At 56.2% G+C, this 17,975-nt stretch overlaps 1 protein-coding gene across 3 annotated transcripts in view; it reads left to right on the plus strand.

The window, feature by feature from the left end:
- Ttll8 (tubulin tyrosine ligase like 8) overlaps positions 1–11,479 on the plus strand; it is a 46,587-nt gene extending 35,108 nt beyond the window's left edge. For all 3 annotated transcript variants that reach the window (XM_078052318.1, XM_078052319.1, XM_078052320.1), the window contains 2 exons: positions 479–974; positions 10,573–11,479. In XM_078052318.1, the coding sequence (XP_077908444.1) occupies positions 479–974; positions 10,573–10,715 (639 nt within the window). In that variant the 3' untranslated portion in view covers positions 10,716–11,479. The remainder of the gene's footprint in view (positions 1–478; positions 975–10,572) is intronic.
- Positions 11,480–17,975: the final 6,496 nt, after the last annotated feature.

Here is a 17,975-nt window from a genome sequence, read left to right on the forward strand (position 1 = left end):
CTCACTCCAGACCCCGGGAGGTCTGGGCACCCCTGGCCACCTTGTCCCAGGACCTCTGAAGTCTGACTTTGCTCCCCCTGGTGCTCAGCCCCCATCCTGACTCTGTGGCCACGGCTGGGTCCTGGCTAGAACTCCCTGGGCTCCCCTAGACCCCAGGCTGTATTTTCCAGGGCCTGCTGGGCCTCCTCCCTAGAGAACTCTCCAGCAGGCTGGACAGCAGGGCTATCTGGGGCCTTTACCTCTGGGCCTCTGCACCTTGGGTCAGGCCCTGTGGCCGAGACTCACTCTGAAGGAGGGACCAGGTGCCTGGCTGAGGCCTCACCACCGAGGCAGGACTGGGAGAGAAGGGCATCTCTGGTCCCTGGGAGCGGGGTCAGAGCCCCCCCCCCTGGCCTGCAGGTCCCAAGAGCCACCTGGGGTCCACATCACCCAGAGTCAGGTGTGCCGGCCCACCCTCGCTCCCGCATCCTCTCCCCAGCCCGTGGTGGAGCTGCCGCCCTTCAACGGATCCGACCTCTGCGTGGAGGGCATCGGCATGAAAAAGGCCAAGAGGCAAATGCCGCCCATTACCAACTTCAATTTCCCGGCTTCCCTCTGTGACGCTCAGCTACTCAAAGTGCGGTGCCCCTCGGCCGTGCCGGGCCTGGTGGGCGGCGCGCCGCGCGGGGCTGTGCAGGACTGGAAGCGGGAAGACGCGAAGGCGCTCTGCTCCCCGCTGCCCGCGCCCCCGCAGCGGCCGGCAGAGCGAAGCTGCAGAGCGAGGCCGGCGCACGCCGAGGCGGGCGGGAAGCTCGCGCTGCCCGCCTGCGCCTGCCCGCGCGCGGACAGTAAGGCCCCCAAGAGCACCTTCTCCAAAGCGCAGCCCGCCGAACTCCTGGATGCGAGCTCGCTGAGCGTGCGCCCCCTGGCGCCCGCGCCGCAGAGCGCGAAGTCGGTGCAGACCTCGCTGTCCCCAACGCCTCCCGCCACAGCAGGTGAGATGCGCGCTGAGGACTGTGCCCCCAGGTCACCTGTGCTTGTTTGGGGATTGCAGCGGCTGTGTCTTGAAGGGATGGAACTGGGGCATCAGCATGAGCTTGGGAGCGGGATTGGGGGCAACTGGCACCCAGCATGGGGTCTCTGGTGGAGACAGTGCCGGGAGCAGCAATTCCAGTGTGACCCCGCCCTGGGCCTCGGTGGGCGGTGCCCTGTCTCTCTGGATGTAGTGCAGATGGGTTTGTGCCAGAGTGTCTGAACAGAGCCAGGCAAAGGAAATGTCACTAGACCAGCAGCTTCCCAAAGCAGCGGACCACCAGGCTCTGGCCTTGCTTTCTTGAAGGTTCTGATGGAGCCAAGTCGTGCCTGAGATGGGGCAGTGTGGCTGGACTGTATCTGCACGCCAGTGCTGCCCCGAGTGTAGCCATGAGACCCAGGGCCAGCCAGCCCCCACCTGTTCTGCCTGGTGCACTCCCCTCCCACTGGCTGTCCCCTCCATGGTCAATCTGTCTGTCTGACTGTACCTGGTCCCTCCCAGCAGCCCTCCTGGCCATGCCAGTCTCCCTTAGGTGGGAAGCTCTGGGCAGGACTGCCGCTCTGTCTCCTCCTCTGTATCCCCAGTGCCTGGGATATGCCTGGCTCTCAGCAGGTCTGCTGGACATGCGGATGCACGGATTGCCCGAGGGGGCTCCAGGCAGGAGCAGCACCATACCTCTGCAGGGCCGGCAGTGCCCCTGGAGGACACTGCCAGCCCCTGGTCCTACCTGTCACCAGGCCTGTCTGTCCTACTGCCTGGTGCCTGGCATCCCAGTGCGGGTGACTTCCAGGCTTACATTATTAAGAAAGTGTCTCCAGGAAGACTAAGGGGCCTCCACGGGCCTGGGGGAAAGGTCAGTAGACGGACAGCTGCACCTTAGCTGGGTGTGTGAACTGCCTAACGTACCACAGCCTGAGAACAACAGACACTCCAGAGTGTCGGCAGGACTGTGGGGGCTCCAGGGAGGCTCCCTCCTGCCTCCTCCAGCTCTCAGGGCTGCTGGCTGCATCACCCCCTTAGGTCTGTCCCCAGGCACACTGCCCCTGTGCCTGTACGTTCAGAATCCCTCACAAGGACAGCAGTTAGGCCTACCTGCTCCAGCATGACGTCATTCACTGATTACATTGGCAAAGATTCTGTTCCTAGATAAGGTCACCTCCACAGGTTCCAGATGGACGTGAATTTTGGGGACACGGCCAACCCCTTCCCTGGGTGCTGCAAGCAGCCCAGGGAGTGGCTGGTCTGCACTCTGACCACCACTGCAGCGGCCACTGCTCCCGACACCTCAGCACGGGCCTCTCTGTGGTGTACAGTGGGACTCTGTGTCTTCCTACTCACAAATGGAATGCAAATCGCTCTTTCAGACACTTGGTGACCATGTAGGTTTCCTGCACTGGAATGTGCCCGTCCACTGCTCCATGAGTGCTGGTCTTTCTCTTCGTGTGCAGTTTCCTCTCATCTGACTTTGATTGCAGAGACCTTCTTCCCCCCGTGTCCTGTCTTTGCACTCCTTCGGGGTGTCCTTTGATGCAAGCATCAACTTCCTAAGTCAGGTGATTTCTTGGCACATTGATTGGAGTCCTTGCTCCAGGGTCATGGAGGTGACTTCCAGAGGAGTCTTTCAGCAGATTGCTGCTGCCTTTTACCCCTAGATCTCCTGGAACTGGCTTGTGGTCTAGGTGATTTTTGTGGGTGCCGACCGGCCCCTGTGGGAAAGCCTCTCCCCGCTCTTGGGCACACATCCCCCCGTGACTGGTGTGCGTCCACTTGGCCTGCTGCGTGGGTCTGCTCTGCCCTGGGCCTGCATCCCCCAGGCAGGTCCCAGCCTCCTCCTCCCTGGACAGGCCCCGAGCTCCTTGCGCTCTAGACGGAGTGCACAGAGGAGCACCAGCAGTGAGACGGCTGAGGCTCTCACTGGGTATTAATTTGGGAAGGGCCGAGTCCTTCCGGCCTCGAGTCTTCCAGTCTGTGAACACTGGGTGGCTCCCCATTTGTTGATCCCTCAGAGTTTTCAATAAACCCCTGTAGTTCTCTTTGTAATACTCTTGCTCTCTTTTGGGTAGATTTATTCTTCTTTTTCCTCTATTGTAAATGTTCCCTCTTCTCAAAATTTTATTATATCTACAAATACAGCTGGTTTATAGAAATGGATTGATTTTTTAAATCCAGTCATCTCACTGGACATTTTTGTCAATTTTATGGATTAATATTCCCTTGGATTTGTCACATAAGCGATTATATCATCTCATGAATTGCCTTTACCCTTATCATCGTCGTACCTTTTTTCCTTACTTAATCACCTGGCCAGGACTCTATCTGATTCGTCCATTCATTCCTCTCTGACTCTGGGGGGCCTCAGGTGCACAAGCTGTGGCTGATGGTAGTTCTCAGTTCATGAAACACTCTCTGTTCTTTTTTTTTTTTTAAGACTTTTTTTTGAGAGAGTGAGAGAGAGAGAGGGAGAGAGAATTTTTTTAATATTTATTTTTTAGTTTTCGGCGGATACAACATCTTTCTTTGTATGTGGTACTGAGGATGGAACCTGGGCCGCACGCATGCCAGGCGAGCGTGCTGCCGCTTGAGCCACATCCCCCACTCTCGTGTTCTTGCTGGGCGGTTTTTCATCTCAGTCACTGTGATCAAGTAATGAGCTGCTGCCGCAGCGACCTCCGCCCATCACGCCCTCCTGCTTTGCTTCTCCGGGCACCCTTGGTGTGAGCAAGGCCTGGCAGTGGAGCAGGACTTCCCAGCACTGAGCCGCCATTCCTACGCCCGCCAGTCCTGCCTGTGCGTCCCTTTCTGATTCTCGTTATTGAGCCTATGTGCTCTCTTTTAACAGACTGTGGACTGCAGCCATTCTTACTTGTTAAGGAGGTATTGTAGGGCCCCATGGGGGGAACGGGACATTCCCACAGACGTCATATCGCTGAGACTGGCCCCTGTGGCTGCAGTCCCTGTGGGGATTCTGCAGCTCTTGGACCTGCTCGCCCGTGGCTGCGTTGAGGCTGTAGCAGGCTTTGCTTTGGCGGGCAGCGCTTTTGTGAACATTCTTATGCCCCATGGCCACGAGCAAGTGTCTTGTGAGTGTATTTCCTGATGGAACTGCTAGCTCATGGGATCTGCAGATGCTTCAGTTAAGGAGACAACCGGAAGCTTGTAAGAGGTCTCCTGGACCCACAGAAGTGGGTCACCAGGTGCTGTCAGCAAGTGGACTGGAGGGGTGGCGGGTTTCGGTTTTGACTGTGCTAATGTCTCACACACCCTTGATTGACAGCTGGGTTTCTTGGTGTGCTTTGTTGGTGGTGTAGCTTCCTTCTGTGAAATGTCAGTTCCTACCATTGCCTTTTCTCCTGGGGGTGAGTTGTGCTCAAAGACACTGTTTTGGATGGCTTCTCCCAGTTAGCAATTTGTTCTCAGTTTTTTAAAAGATGCCCTTTGGTCAGCAAAAGTTGTTCATTTTCGTGTGGCCAAATTATCGGTCTTTTTCTTTCAGTGCTATCTTGGTTTTAGGAAATCTTTCCTTAGGTCAGAGTTTAAAATACTACTCTCCTGTATTAATTACTAGAGCTTCAAGTTCCGTTTTTCGATGAACACCTTTAGCCCATCTGAAGTTGGTCTGTGTGCACAGTGTGAGGTACGGATCAAGCTCTACATCGACACAGGCAACTGCCTTTTCAGGCACTTGTGGGACAACCTTCCTCTGATGGGCTGATGTCCCGCCTGGGTGCACAGCTGGGCCTGGAGCCCTTGTCCCCGTGCAGGGCCACGCTGCCCAGCTGCCGCACCTTATATCTGCAGGGGAGGGTCCCTCTGGTTGTACTCTCTTCTTGACACATGTCACAACTGTCTTATGAGGTGTCACAGAAAGCCCTGCGGAGGGATCGGTGGGAATCACATTGAATCCATAGGCCAACTTGGGGAAATTGATGATTACGGATCTGCCTTCCCCTCCTCGAGCCTCGGGCATTCCCACTACCTTGGACTTGTGACTGCGCTGCACGCTCCTTGGAGGGCATGTGCGTGTCATCACACCTGGTCTGGTTGCTACGGCACGTGTGTCGTCTCTGCGAGTGCCTGTGTCCGTTGTTCTCTGCCGTTCACACAGTGACCACCCTCCAAGCCCCTTGTTCTCTTGAGAGACTCTGCGCATTCCCTGAGCTTTCTGTGTCTGCCCCTAGGTGTGCAAGGAGTCCGACACCTCTGCAGTCAGAGGGAGCCCTGGGTGCTGACCAGCGGTCACCAGGCCGCCGGCCCACACCAGGGCATGGGCGGCCCCCAGGGCGGCGTTGGGGGTGGGCTTGCTGCGCAGAGACCCGCCTGCGGGGAGTGGGCAGCCTGAGAGCGCCCGGCGCCACTGCTATGCACCGTCTCCCCGAACAGACCTGACTGCGCCAGGGAGGGACAGGGCAGCAGGCAGGGGCCAGCAGTCACCCTCCACTTCAGCTGACTGCCCTGTAGCCCACCCAGTCCAGCCTCCTCGCCCTCTGTTCCCGCCTATTCTGGATGGATTTGTTTCCTTCTCATTCCAGCTTTCCTTCTTTGGGGGTGGGGTTGAGCCTGGGGGTGCTCTCCCACTGAGCCGCGTCCCCAGCCACCCACTTTTTCCTTGGACTATTTCTTTGGAAGAGAGGCCCCCACACTGCTACTCAGTTAAGAAACCGTGTTTACAGGCCAGAGTCCTTTATGCCTTTGCCCCATTATGCATGAACTCACAGGCCAGCTCCCAGCAGGCGCTCCTCGGCGGTCCTCTCAGGGCTTCTCTGGGCAGGGTGGCTGGCCTTCCAGTGAATGGCCTTTCTCTTTGGCTGCCCTTTCCTGACTGTTCTCCTTCACAGGGTTCAGGAAGCTGTCTGTGCTCTGAGAGAGACTGAGTTGCTCAGTTCACACACTGAACCACTGTCCTCCTGCAGAACTGCCTGTTTGCCAGGTGACAGTGTGCTGGGAAATGCCAGGCGCTCTCGCAGGTTTTCACTGGGGACACTCTCCAGGCGTGCTCTTCTGAACAGCACCATTCCTGTAGATGCAACATCACCTGGTAGATGCATGGTACAAGGGAACAGCTCCATGCTCCCACCAGCCTGGAGAACACGTGTGGGCCCCTCCCTGCCCTGTGCTCTATATTTGAGCAAATTACTGGAAGACGGAGGTTCTGGCCCAAAGAACCTTTTCACTTTCTGTTTTGAGGCAGGGTCTTGCTAAGTTGCCCAGCCTGGCTTTGAACTTGAGATCCTCAGCCTCCAGAGTCGCTGGGATCCAGGGTGTGAGCCACTGTGCCCTGCTGTCTCTCTTCCTCTGGTTTGGAAGCTGTGCACTCTGTCTCTGGTCAAATTGCTATTTAACAGGGCTGGGGTTGTGGCTCAGCGGTGGAGCACTCGCCTAGCCTGCACCAGGCCCTGAGTCCCCTCCTCAGCACCTCATAAAAACAAACCAATAAATAAAACAAACCAATAAACAAAACAAAAAAAAGTAAAAATTACTATTTAACAAAGCCCAAAGCAAAGAAAATCTTACTTTGGGGGTTTGCTCCCCAGCACTGGAAAAAAAAAATCATACCTTTGCCCCGACCCAGATAACGTGATGGCCTTGAGGCAGGGAAGACCCCCCACCCACCCCTCCTGTTGCCGTGGACACGCAGCTTGACGCTGGCCCATCCACCGGTGTTATCGCGCCATAGCTGCCACTGCCTGGGCTGCCGCGCACGAGCTCCTCGGGGCCTCGGGCCTCCCGGGTCTCAGAGTTCCAGGGGGTCCCCCTCATTCATGAGAAAGCCCCTCGGGAGTTACTGCACACTCGAGGGAGCTTTTGTGTCCTCTGATGACAAAGCCAGGCTCTGCCGCAGCACAAGCCCTGGGCGCATCCTGCTGCGCTTCCCCTGTGCCGGGAACCCTGGCCCTTAGACCGCTTCTTTTATATTTTTAATGACTTTGAATTACTTATGAGGCTGGGGAGTGCCCACGTACAGCTGAAGAGAAGAACAAAAGGGGACATTTAAGTTATCAGGGTAACTTAAGCAGCCAAGCTAGTAACAGAAGGATGAAGTTGTATTAATAAAATTAGGGGGCTGGGGTCGAGGCTCAGTGGTAGAGCGCTGGCCTCACATATGTGAGGCACTGGGTTCCATTCTCAGCACCACATATAAATAAATCAATAAAATAATCCCATCAACAACTAAAAAAATTTATTGAAAAAAAATTAGAAGGGTGAGCCAGGCTCAGTGGTCACATCTGTAATTCCAGTAGCTCAGGAGGCTGAGGCAGGAGCTTGGGAGTTCAGGGCCAGCCGCAGCAACTTAGTGAGGTCCTAAGCAACTCAGCTAGCTAAGACCTTGCCTCAAAATAAAACATAAAGAGGGAAACAGGCTGGGGAGGTGGTGGCTCAGTGGAAAAGCACCCCTGGGTTCAATCCCCAGTACCAAAAAAGAAAAAGAAAACCAGAGCTTGTTAACTGGCACATTCCACATGCTGCACCCTAGGACCCAGCAGCCCACTTCCAGGTGTAGGCAGAAGACACAGGAGCTCATGCTGTCTGTCATGGGGAAATGGAGAGAGGGAGGATAAGCCAGACTTGCACTTATCAGTCTGCATAGATCTTGACAAGTAGCATCACAACCAAAAGCTGGCTGCCAAGCTTTACACAGTGGGACACCACTGTACAATAGTGACGGGCGAGTGGCACTGTGCCTCGCAGACTCGACGCTTCACGAAAAAAGACTCACAGGAGACTGAAATTCTAAATAGTGAAAAAAGTCTTCAACTGCAGAGGAAAGTATAGGCCAATAGCACCATTTTGAAACTGGTGATAGTAAAACATAAAATTTCAGCAGACAGATCAAAGAACCCGTCGCGTGGGCCATTTTGATACACTCTGGATAAGGAAGGTCTTCCTTGTTGAAGCTGGATTCTCTGACTCCTTTAACCTGTGCCCGCTGTCATTAACTGTCACCGACTCCCTCCAGCCCCGGCTCTTTAAACAGTGCGGCGCTGTCTCCTTCCGCCCGTTGGGTTCCTGCACTGTGGTCTGAGATGCCCTCTGCCTGGCTCTGGCTCATTCCTTCTTCATGGAATTCAGTGGTATGAATCCATTGAGGTTTCAATTCCAGTTAATCTAGTTTTCATTTTTTAGAAGTTCTACTTTTTAATAAACTACTGGACTGGGGTGTAGCTCAGTGGTACAGCACTTGCTTGGGATTCATGAGGCCCTGGGTTCCACCCCCCCACACACACACACAAAATTATGTACTCATTTTTTTTTTTTTGTACCAGGGATTGAACCCAGGGGTGCCTTTTATTTTACTATTATATTTTATTTATTTGTTCCCCAGTCATTTTTATTTTTTATGTTGAGACAGGGTCTCGCTAAGTTGCTTAGGGCCTTAGTAAATTGCTGAGGCTGGCCTTAAACTTGCTATCCTCCTGCCTTGGCCTCCCAAGCCGCTAGGATTACGGGTGATGCCATTGTACCTGACTGTATTCGTTTTTATACTAGTTCTTTTTCTTGCTTGTGCTTTCTAGGGTGTATTTGAAGGTGTGCATATTCTGTGTCTAGTGGTCTGGTAATCCCAATAACTGAAGTCCCTAGCCCTGTTGGCTCTGTCTGCTGACACTTGTTCATATTTTATTATAAATTGCTCATTTTCTTTAAAAAAAAAAAAAAAAAAAGCCGCGGGCCTTCTCTGCACTCTCTTAGAGTGGCCTTGGCCTCCACGGGGCCCCGGGGAAGGATGCCCCAGACATCTCTCTGCAAACCGGTGCCCTGGGAATCTCTTGGAGGGCTAACTTGGGGATTGCCCGCGGGGCTCAGCACAGAGGAATATTCCTCTTGGCCAAGGGGCGCAGGTGTGGAAGGTGTTGCCTCCTTTCACTGAAGGTGTAGCCCTTGGCAGAGGCTACTTTCTTGCTGGAGGATCACCCCCTGCAGGGGTGCTCTTCCCATGGGACCCACAGCCCCCGCCCTGGTGGGCGGAGCCTCAGAAGGAGCAGTTTCTGGGCTCCTTGCTCCCTGCCCTGCTGGGGTCTGATGGTTCCTCACAGTTTGCCAGCTTTCCTTTACTTCCTGGGGACGCTTTGTGTTTTGATGCCCACGTCTGCTCTAGATCCCATACGGCCCACTGCCTGGGCACCTCCCTCATCTAAGCAGCTCCTCTGCCCCCTCAGCCCACCTGCCGGGGCCTTGTCTGCCCAGGACCCATCCTTCCCTCCCCATGAAGGCTCAAGCGTGCCTGCCTCTTGGAGCTTGCCGGCCTTGGTCCCTGACCCTGTCCGGTGGGACACATTTTCTGAAGACCACTGCAAGCCTGCTGAGGCCCCGGCTGCACTGGTGGACAAGGCCCCTGCCCTTGGCGTCGAGCCTGATCACTGCTGCAGATGTGGCCTCCAGGGCCTGAGATGGATCTGCACATGGGGCAGGGGGCTGGGCATAGGCCCACCCCTTCCCTGAGGAGGGCTGGCCAGGCAGCCAAAGACTAAGGGCCACTAGCCGCGGGTGTGGACAGGGGCAACCTGCCCTCATCTCCTGGCTGCCCTGGGCCCACCTCCCATCTTGGTCCTGGGCCCAGGGAAGGGCCCAGGGCAGGAGGGGCTGGGGCTTCTCCCAGAGCAGCCTAGCCACTGGTCCTCCCGAGTGCCACCCAGCGGAGGAGACTAGAGGCACGCTGGGAGCTGAAGGAAGGACCCCTGAGGAGGCCTGGGGGTGGGAGGTGGGGTAGCTGAGCCCTGGAGCCCCGCCCCGTGGGCAGGCTCCTCCTCCCTTGGCCTCCCAGCAGGGCGGGAGAGCCTCCCGGAGGTGCTGGTGGTGCTGCGGGGTTCTGCTCTGGGGGGTGCGAACGTTGCGGTGCCTCCGGAAGCCTGAACTGCTCAGTGTCCCAAGACACTGAGTCCCCCAGGGCAGGGGCAAGGGCACAGCGCCCCCTCAACCTACCCTCCTGGTGGGATTGCCTTCGCTTCTGGCCCCCCTAGACTTCACGGCCTTCACCTTAGACAGGACGCCCCCACTCTTTGGCCTGGATTGGTGTGAGGCCTGGGCTTTGGAAAGCTGGGGAAGCTGGTAGGGAGGGTCCAGGTGGGAGAGGAGGGTGGGCTTGGAAGCCAGCTGGAACTGGATTTTCCCGTTGGCACTGGCCGCTCGGGGTGTGAGGGCCACCTGAAGTGGGCGTTCCCCAGACCAGGACTGCCTCCCCGAGGGGCGTGGCCTCAGGGAGGATGGAGCAGTCCTCAGGCTGATGGATGTGGTTTCAGGGGCCAGTGGGCGTGGTCATGGCAGTGGGTGTAGCCAGAGCTAGCAGATGAGGTCTCAGGGACAGGTGGCTATGGTCTTGGGGCTGTGGACAGGTCTGGTGGGCAGCTGCTTGGTGGAGCACCGTGGCCATGGCGGAGGCTCTCAGGCCAGGTCTCACGTATTGGCAGGCAAGGTCGGGGGCGGTGGGCGTGGCCGTTGAGTCCAGGGCATGGGCTGGGCTGGGCCACGGGGTGGGCGTGGTCTTTGGGTGTGGGCGTGGCCTTTGGGCCCTCGGGCGGTGGCGGGCGTGGTCGGTGGGCGTGGCCTCAGCGCCCTCTCTCCCGCAGGGCCCGCTCCGGACCTGGAAGCCCCGCCGTGCCTGGTGTGCCGCTCGCTGACGCCCTCCCGGCCCTTCTGTGCCGCCGTCCTGGAGGGCTCCTCCTTTGTGCCTCTCGGCGGCGTGCGGTCTGGCAGCCCGTGGACCCCGTGACCGGACTAAGGCGAGGACCGGGCCGAGGGAGCGTGCCCGGCGGCCCGGAGCTGGCTCGCGCCCTGGGAGCCGGCCGACGAGGGCGGTGTATACAGAGCTATTTTAGAGAAAGCGCAGTCTCCACCCTGGTGTTTCTTACGGAGCCCCCTCCGCGCCCCGTCCCCTGCCCGCCCCGCTGTGCGCACGACCTCGCCCTGCGCCGCCCCCCTGCCCCACCGCAGGACACCTTCATTTATCCCTTCACCTATTCAACAAACCTGGCGGTGCGGTCCAGGTCCCTCGCACCTGTTTCCTTCCAGCCTGGTGCTGAGCGCGGGAGTGGGGGGTCACCCTGGGTCCCATCCTCAGATTCCATGGCAGTGGACTTCCAGGTCCTCTGGTCGTCAGTGGTCCAACTGGGCCCAGGGGTGAGGGCCCCAGGGAGACCCAGGCATCGGGAAAGCCCCTAAGGCCCCCAGCTGCTGGCCCCTGTACGGGACCCAGGGGTCCTGTCAGCAGTGGCTGGATGGACCCGTGTGGACAAGGGGCGCTTGCTGTGGTTTATATCCCCCGGAAACCTGGTCCCCAGTGCAGCAGCATTGAGAGGTGGGGCCCTGGCAAGCCCTCCTGGGGATCCACCGGTCATCTGTGGGCACACTTGCTCAGCCTCCACTCGTGACTCCCTCAGCAAAGGCCACCAGCACCAAACCTCAGCTGCTGCCCCATGCTGTTGGGCTCCCCAGCCTCCGGAACCATGAGCCAAATAAACCTCTGTTCTTTGTGAATTTCCTCGTCTGTGGTGTTCGGTTATAGTAGCAGACATGGTACCTACATCCCCCAGCCCTGTGAAAGGGGGAGCCCCCTTGGCCTCAGCCTGGAGAGCTGGCCCGGGACGGGGTCAGGGGCCCAGCGACATGGCTCCCTGAGACCAGTGCCCTGGCTCCATGGCCTGTATCCACCCTGAGGTCATCCACTTCAGGTCACAGTGGCACTTTTCATGACACTGGGATAGCACATTTAGGGTAGCATGTGTGTCACCTGGAAAGGTCCATGTGGCAGCCTCTGCCACACAGAGCAGCAGTCCTGCTGGGGGCCCTGGGCCAGGCTCTGGAGAAGGCTCTGTGTCCTGGCAGACTGTCTCCTGGAAGGCCTTCCCAGGCCCTGCCAAGCTCGCCCGCTGCCCACTGTGCCATCAGTGCAGAGGTGGGCGCTGAGTTTTAGGCCAGCACTCCTGGGGGCAATCCAGCCCACTCCACTGACCCAGTGGCCATGCAGGATGGGTGTCCAGTGCCCACCTGTAAGCACAGAGGCCCCAGCCCACCTCTCTAGACCTGGGGCATATTTCCCTGTGGGAAAGAGGCTGGGCAGCGGGCACAGGCACTGAGCTGATAGGAGGGTGGGGGTCCCCAGTCAAGGGTGACATTAGCCAGTGGGTCCTGCTTCCATCCCATGTGGCTGAAGCCCCTCAGCACGCTTTCTGAGTTCCCTCATGATGGGGCCTCCTGCCCGGGGCCACCTGCTGGCAGGTGGGTTCTCCAATGTTCTATGCTCACAAAGGGCCATCCATCAGGTGCCCTGCTTGCAGAGGGATGACAGAGGGCCTCTCTGCCCCACAGCATCACCTTGGGCCTCAGGCCAGGGTCCCCCAGCAGGAGGCCTTAGGGCCCACCTCCCAGAGTTCTCCTGCAGCTCTCGAGCCTCCTGGCTGCCCTCCCCAGCTGCTCTCACCGTCTGGGTACTGTTGCCATTTGACGATGTACCAGAGACGGGCACCCAGGCCTGGCTTTGCACGGCCAGCTGCTGTTGTCTGCAGGCACCCTCCGACCTCCAGCCTTGGCCAGGCTGCCCTTCCTCCAGCCACGGGACCCTGGGCCCCCTTTGCTCTCCTGCACTGGGGGCTCCTGCTCCCTGAAAAGTGGGTTAACACCCACCCACCTGGCTGCTCTTCTCTGGAGGTCAGGGATCCGGGACTGCGATGCAACATGGCCCCTGGGGACATGGGACCCACAGGAACTAGTTAAAATAGGGCCAAGGCCTATGGCAGGGGCAAGGATGTCACGGTGGCAGCTGCCAGGGACGAGGGCAGACCATGGAAAGCTATGGGGTCCACCCCACATGAGGCTGGACCCCGGGACATCCCACAGGCTGGCCCTGCCCCAGGGAAGGGGCACCTTGGGGTTTGCCAGGGGGTGAGGCAGTGTTCTCACAGTAGACTTCAGGTTCACGGGGCCAGTGTCACGTGGTGTGGCCAGACATCCCCTTACAAAGTCCCCATAAAGGAGCAGTGGTGCCCCCAACACTGGGGCACAGAAGCCAGGCCAGGCAAGGGGCTCAGAGGGCAGATTTGGGTGCTGAGCAAGGCCTGCCCCTGGGGGCCTTGGGATGGCTGGCTGCAGCTCTGCTCCCACATCTCCAGGGTCCCCAACCACAGCCTGTCCCCTCCCCAGAGAGGCCTGGGTGGGTGGATGACCAGCGTCAGGCACAAGTTCCTGCTCTTGGCTCCTGACCACACGGGCGCCCTGACAACGTCCAAGCCCCCACCCCAGTCCACCCCACTCCTCACCACCAATATGTCTTGTTCTGACCTCTACCTTCAGCCTCTCTGTCCCTGGATCCACCCGAGTCTCACGCAGACTAGCCCGGGAACCCCTGCTGGTCTGGAGAGGGAAGGTCTGCTGGAGGGGTGTTGCGGGACCCTGCTGCCACCACACAGGGACATGCTCCCTCAAGACTTCACCATTGCCCTGCATGACCCACGGGTGGGAAAGACGAGGCCCCTGGCCTCCCACTGCCCCCCCCCCTGCCCCCGCTGCCCTGCCATCTTGCTGAGACAAGGGAGGCGCTCCTGGAGGGTGTGTGTGCTGCCACCAGGTGGCAGTAGCACTCCCTGGCTCTGGGCTGGATTTGACACCCACTCCCCAGGGTTCGGAGACACCAGGACCCACAGCCACCTGGTCCACTGCCATGCCAGACAGTGCCCTCCCCACAGAAACCCCACCCCACTAGGGACCACACCTGCGCAGCCGGGAAATGCTGAGGAATGGGGCCGGCTGCCGAGGGGTGCCCCTGGAGAAGCAGCAAGTTCCCCCACGCCGAGGAGGACAGCAGGGTCCTCCCAGGCCCACAGTTTGACTGGGGAGAGTCCTCAGAGGTCTGTGCCTCGTCCACTCACCCATCAAGCCTGTGTCACACACCCACTGGGCCTCTAGGCAATGACCAGCACAGAAAAAAATGTCATCGAGGAAGATTCTCAGTCTCTGCAGTTGGGGGACCAAGTCTGGGTCTGCCCAGGGCCAAGGGTCCTGGGGTCAGGACACTAACACCAGGGCAGGCTCAGGCAGTCCGGGCCTGGGTCGCTCCACCCAGAAATGACCTCTGCACAGGGACACAGGAAGCAAGCCAGAGAGAGCAAGAGCTGGGGGCCAACGCCAGTGTGGCAAGAGAGCCACTGGGGAGCGGGGACGGTGGCACCCAAACCAGGTGGTCCCTGGGAGCGGCAGAGGCCTGAATGGCTGCAGAGGTGGGGCCTGGGCAGTGGGTCCAATGGAGCCAAGGAGGCCTGGGGAGGGCCTGGCAGGCAGGTGGGCAGCTGTGTGGGAGGCAGGGCTGCAGAAGAACAGTGTCTTGGCCTGGGTCAGCAGAGGAGGAGGGACATGGCAGAACCGCTGGGGACAGTCAGGAGCTGGTCTAGGCAAGTTGGTGGCACTCCCTTGGTGACCAGGGGAAGGGAGCGAGGCACAGACTTTAAAATTATTGAAGTAGGGAGGACACAGGAAGGGCCATTCAGAAGAAGCAGAGCAGGGTCGAGGGGAGGCACAGTCCTGGGCAGGGTTGGGACGGGTCTCATGGGGTGGAGCTCACGGACGGACGTGAAGATGAGGGAGGCAGAGCACACCTTTATGGTGGCCCCATCCCTCCCCCAGGATTGACAGACAATCAAGTCAGCTGTCCCAGGGCTGGAGGAGCCGCTCAGCGGTGGCCACCAGGGCTCAACCTGGCTCCGCAAAAGACAGAAACTCCAAAGCTCAGACAAATCAAATCAAGTCTCCTTCCACGCAGGGAGTCCTCTCCAGATGAGCAGAAAGGAGTCGGGGCCAGGGGGATGAAGGTCATGAGCTGCACCAGAGGCACAGGGGCCTGGTCCACCCCAGCCAGCGGCACAGCACTGCACAGAGCCTTCTCCAAGGCAGCGACCCAAGGCCCAGGTGTCTGACACTAGCGTGCCCCCCCACTCGTCACCACCAATGTGTCTTGTTCCATCCTTTACCTTCAGCCTCTCTGTGGGTTTTCTTTTCTTTACTGCAGACTGAACTCAGGACATTTGCCACTGAGCCCCATCCCTGACCCTATTTTGCATTTTACTTAGAGACAGGGTCTCACCGAGTTGCTTAGCGCCTCACTTAGTATTACTGAGTCTGGTTTTTTTACAGGCGTGTACCCGTGTGCCCGGCCTTACCCCTGACTTTTAATTGGAGGGTAATTTAAAGTAGTTACTGGTAGGTAAGGACTAACTTCTGCCATTCAGTCATTCCTTGAGTCTACATGTTTTAAAAATGTTCCCCTTAATTTCTCCATTACTGCCTTTTTGGGTATTTATTTTTTATAATATAAAAATGTTAAACCCTTCTTTTTTCCTTTTCTGTATACTTTTCCATTTTTACATTTTTTTGGGGGGGGTACCAGGGATTGAACCCAGGGGCCCTTAACCACTGAGCCACATCCCCAGCCCTTTTAAATATTTTCTTTAGCTACAGGGTCTTGTGGAGTTGCTTAGGGCCTGGCTAAATTGCTGAAGCTGGCTTTGAACTCACAATCCTCCTGCCTCAGCCTCCCAAGCTGCCACACCCAGCCTACTCTTCCATTTTTAAATCAGTGGTCACCTTGGGAATCGCAATCAAAACCTTGAACTTCTAACCATCAGTGTGAAGTAATGCCAGCTTGATTTCAGTGGTGCGCAAACACGGCTCTGGCGTGGCTCCATCCCTCCCCCAGTATCACCGACACAGATGTATCTTTCTGTGCTCCGTGCCTGTTAACAGATTTATGATTCTTGCTTTATAAATGTGCCTATTATGTCACATAGAGGGAAAGAAGCTCCTGACCACAGCTGTGATCTTCTATGTCTTCCCACGCAGTTAGTTTGACGCCTCTTCTTTATTTCTTGATGTAATGTGGAGCTACTTCCTAGTGCCTCCACTCCCCTCCTGGGGCACGTCTGCAGTGGGAGCTTCTGAGCTTCCATTTATCTGGAAATATCTTGATTTCTTCTTCCTTTTGAAGGACAGTTTTTCTAAACTAGAATTCTGAGGCGACAGGGTTTCTTTCTGGATTTTAAACACAGCACCACCTCCAGCCTCCAGCCTCCAGATGAGAAATCTGCTCAGAGTGTCACGGAGGGTCCCTTGTATGTGACAGTTGCTTTTCTCCTGCTGCTTTTTTCTTTTTCCTTGACAATTTGACAACATTTTTTTGAGATGAATCCCTTTGAGTTTATCCTACCTGGAGTTTTTTTTCTCTCTCTCTCTTGTATTTTTTTTGGGGTTTTAAATATTTTTTAGTCGTAGATGAACACAACACCTTTATTTCGTTTATTGACTTATATGTGGTGCTGAGACTTGACCCCCCCCCCGGTGCCCCCAAGTGCCAGGCAGGCGCTCCACCTCTGAGTCCCAGCCCAGCCCCCCCTGGACTTCACTGAGGGTCTTGACCACACATCCGTGCACCTCATCGAGTTTGGGAAATTGGTGGTACCATTTCTTCAAACACCTTTCTGCCCTTTTCTCCAGACTCCCACCGTGTGGTGCAGGCTGCTGGATGGCGTCCCACCGTCATGCCGTCTTTCTTCATTCATCTTTTCTTTCTGCCCAGCGGCCTGGCCTTCGGGTTCACTGACCTTCCTGCCCAGGCTCAGGTCTGGGGGTGACCCTCAGGGACACTTCCTCAGCCGTGGGTTTTTATTGGCTCCTTGTCGTGATTTATAGACCTTTGTTGGCCCATCTCTTTGTTTACACCCTGCTGTCCTGATTCCCTCTGTCCACGCCCTCCTTTTAGCTCATTAAATACATACCAGACAGTCAACTTGCCATTTTTATTAGCAATTTCAATGTCTGCTCATCTTGAGGAATGGTTTCTGTAAAATTCTTTTTTCCTGCAAATAAGTCAGACTTTTCTATTTCTTTGGATGTCATTCAATTTTGTGTGGAAAACTGGACATTTTGGGGGGCACAGTGATGTGAATCCAGTGACTGAGGAGGTTGAGACAGGAGGATTGCAAATTATCAAGACCCTAAGCAACTTAGTAAGACCCTGTCTCAAAATAAAAAATCAAAAGGTCTAGAGATGTGGCACAGTGGTTAAGCACCCCTGGGTTCAACCCCCAGACCCCCTCAAAAAAAAGAGAAAGAAAAGAAAATTGTGCATCTTGAGTTTTACAATGTAACTCTCAAAATCAGGTCCCCCGTCTTTTGCTTGTTCAAGGCTCTAGAGGTCCAGCTGTTGAGTGATTTTTCCAAATTGCATTTGCAAAGCCTGTATTCCTTGTTAAGTGTAGTCTCTCAAGTTTCTGTTCTGTTATCTCTGCAGTCAGCCAGTGACCCAAGAGAAATCTCCTTAAATGTAAAATAATAATAATAATAATATCTCTTCAAATCTTTCAATAGATGCCACATTTCAGTTCTACAAAAATTAGAGAGCAAACTAACCCTGAAGCCAGTAGGAAGAAGGGAGTAGTAAACATTTGTCTGGAGACCAGTGACATACCAAATGTAAAAACAGAGACTATCAACAAATTAAAAGTGAGTACACTGAAAATATCAATTCCACAAACGCTTACCCTTGGTGTGCCCACCTTGGTTAGGCCAAGATGCACAGGCACCCAGTCCTCCCGGCCCTGTGTCCTGCAGGAACAGAATGGCTCTCTGTACTCTTCTACTGAGAACACACACTCTGGCCAGGCCACCCCAGTGTCTCTTCTACATGGAAGTTTTCTCTGTCCTTATAAATGATAAACTGGTGTTCCCATGTATAATTAAGCCTCTAATGACTTTGACAATGAGAGGAGACTAACTTCCCTGAGGTCACGGATTAACTGGGGACATCACAACGATTATATAGAAATAAAAAGGACTAAAAGAGAATAGTATAAGCAACAAATTGGGTAGCCAGATGGAAGGGACAGGCACAGACTACCAAAATAGACTCAGGGACAAAGAGAAAATGGAGCAGACTCGCAAGAAGTGAGGAGATGGAATCAATGCTCAAAACCTCCAAAGGAAATCGCAG

Source organism: Ictidomys tridecemlineatus, chromosome 6 (genome assembly GCF_052094955.1).
Source record: "Ictidomys tridecemlineatus isolate mIctTri1 chromosome 6, mIctTri1.hap1, whole genome shotgun sequence".
NCBI classification, from domain to species: Eukaryota; Metazoa; Chordata; class Mammalia; order Rodentia; family Sciuridae; genus Ictidomys; species Ictidomys tridecemlineatus.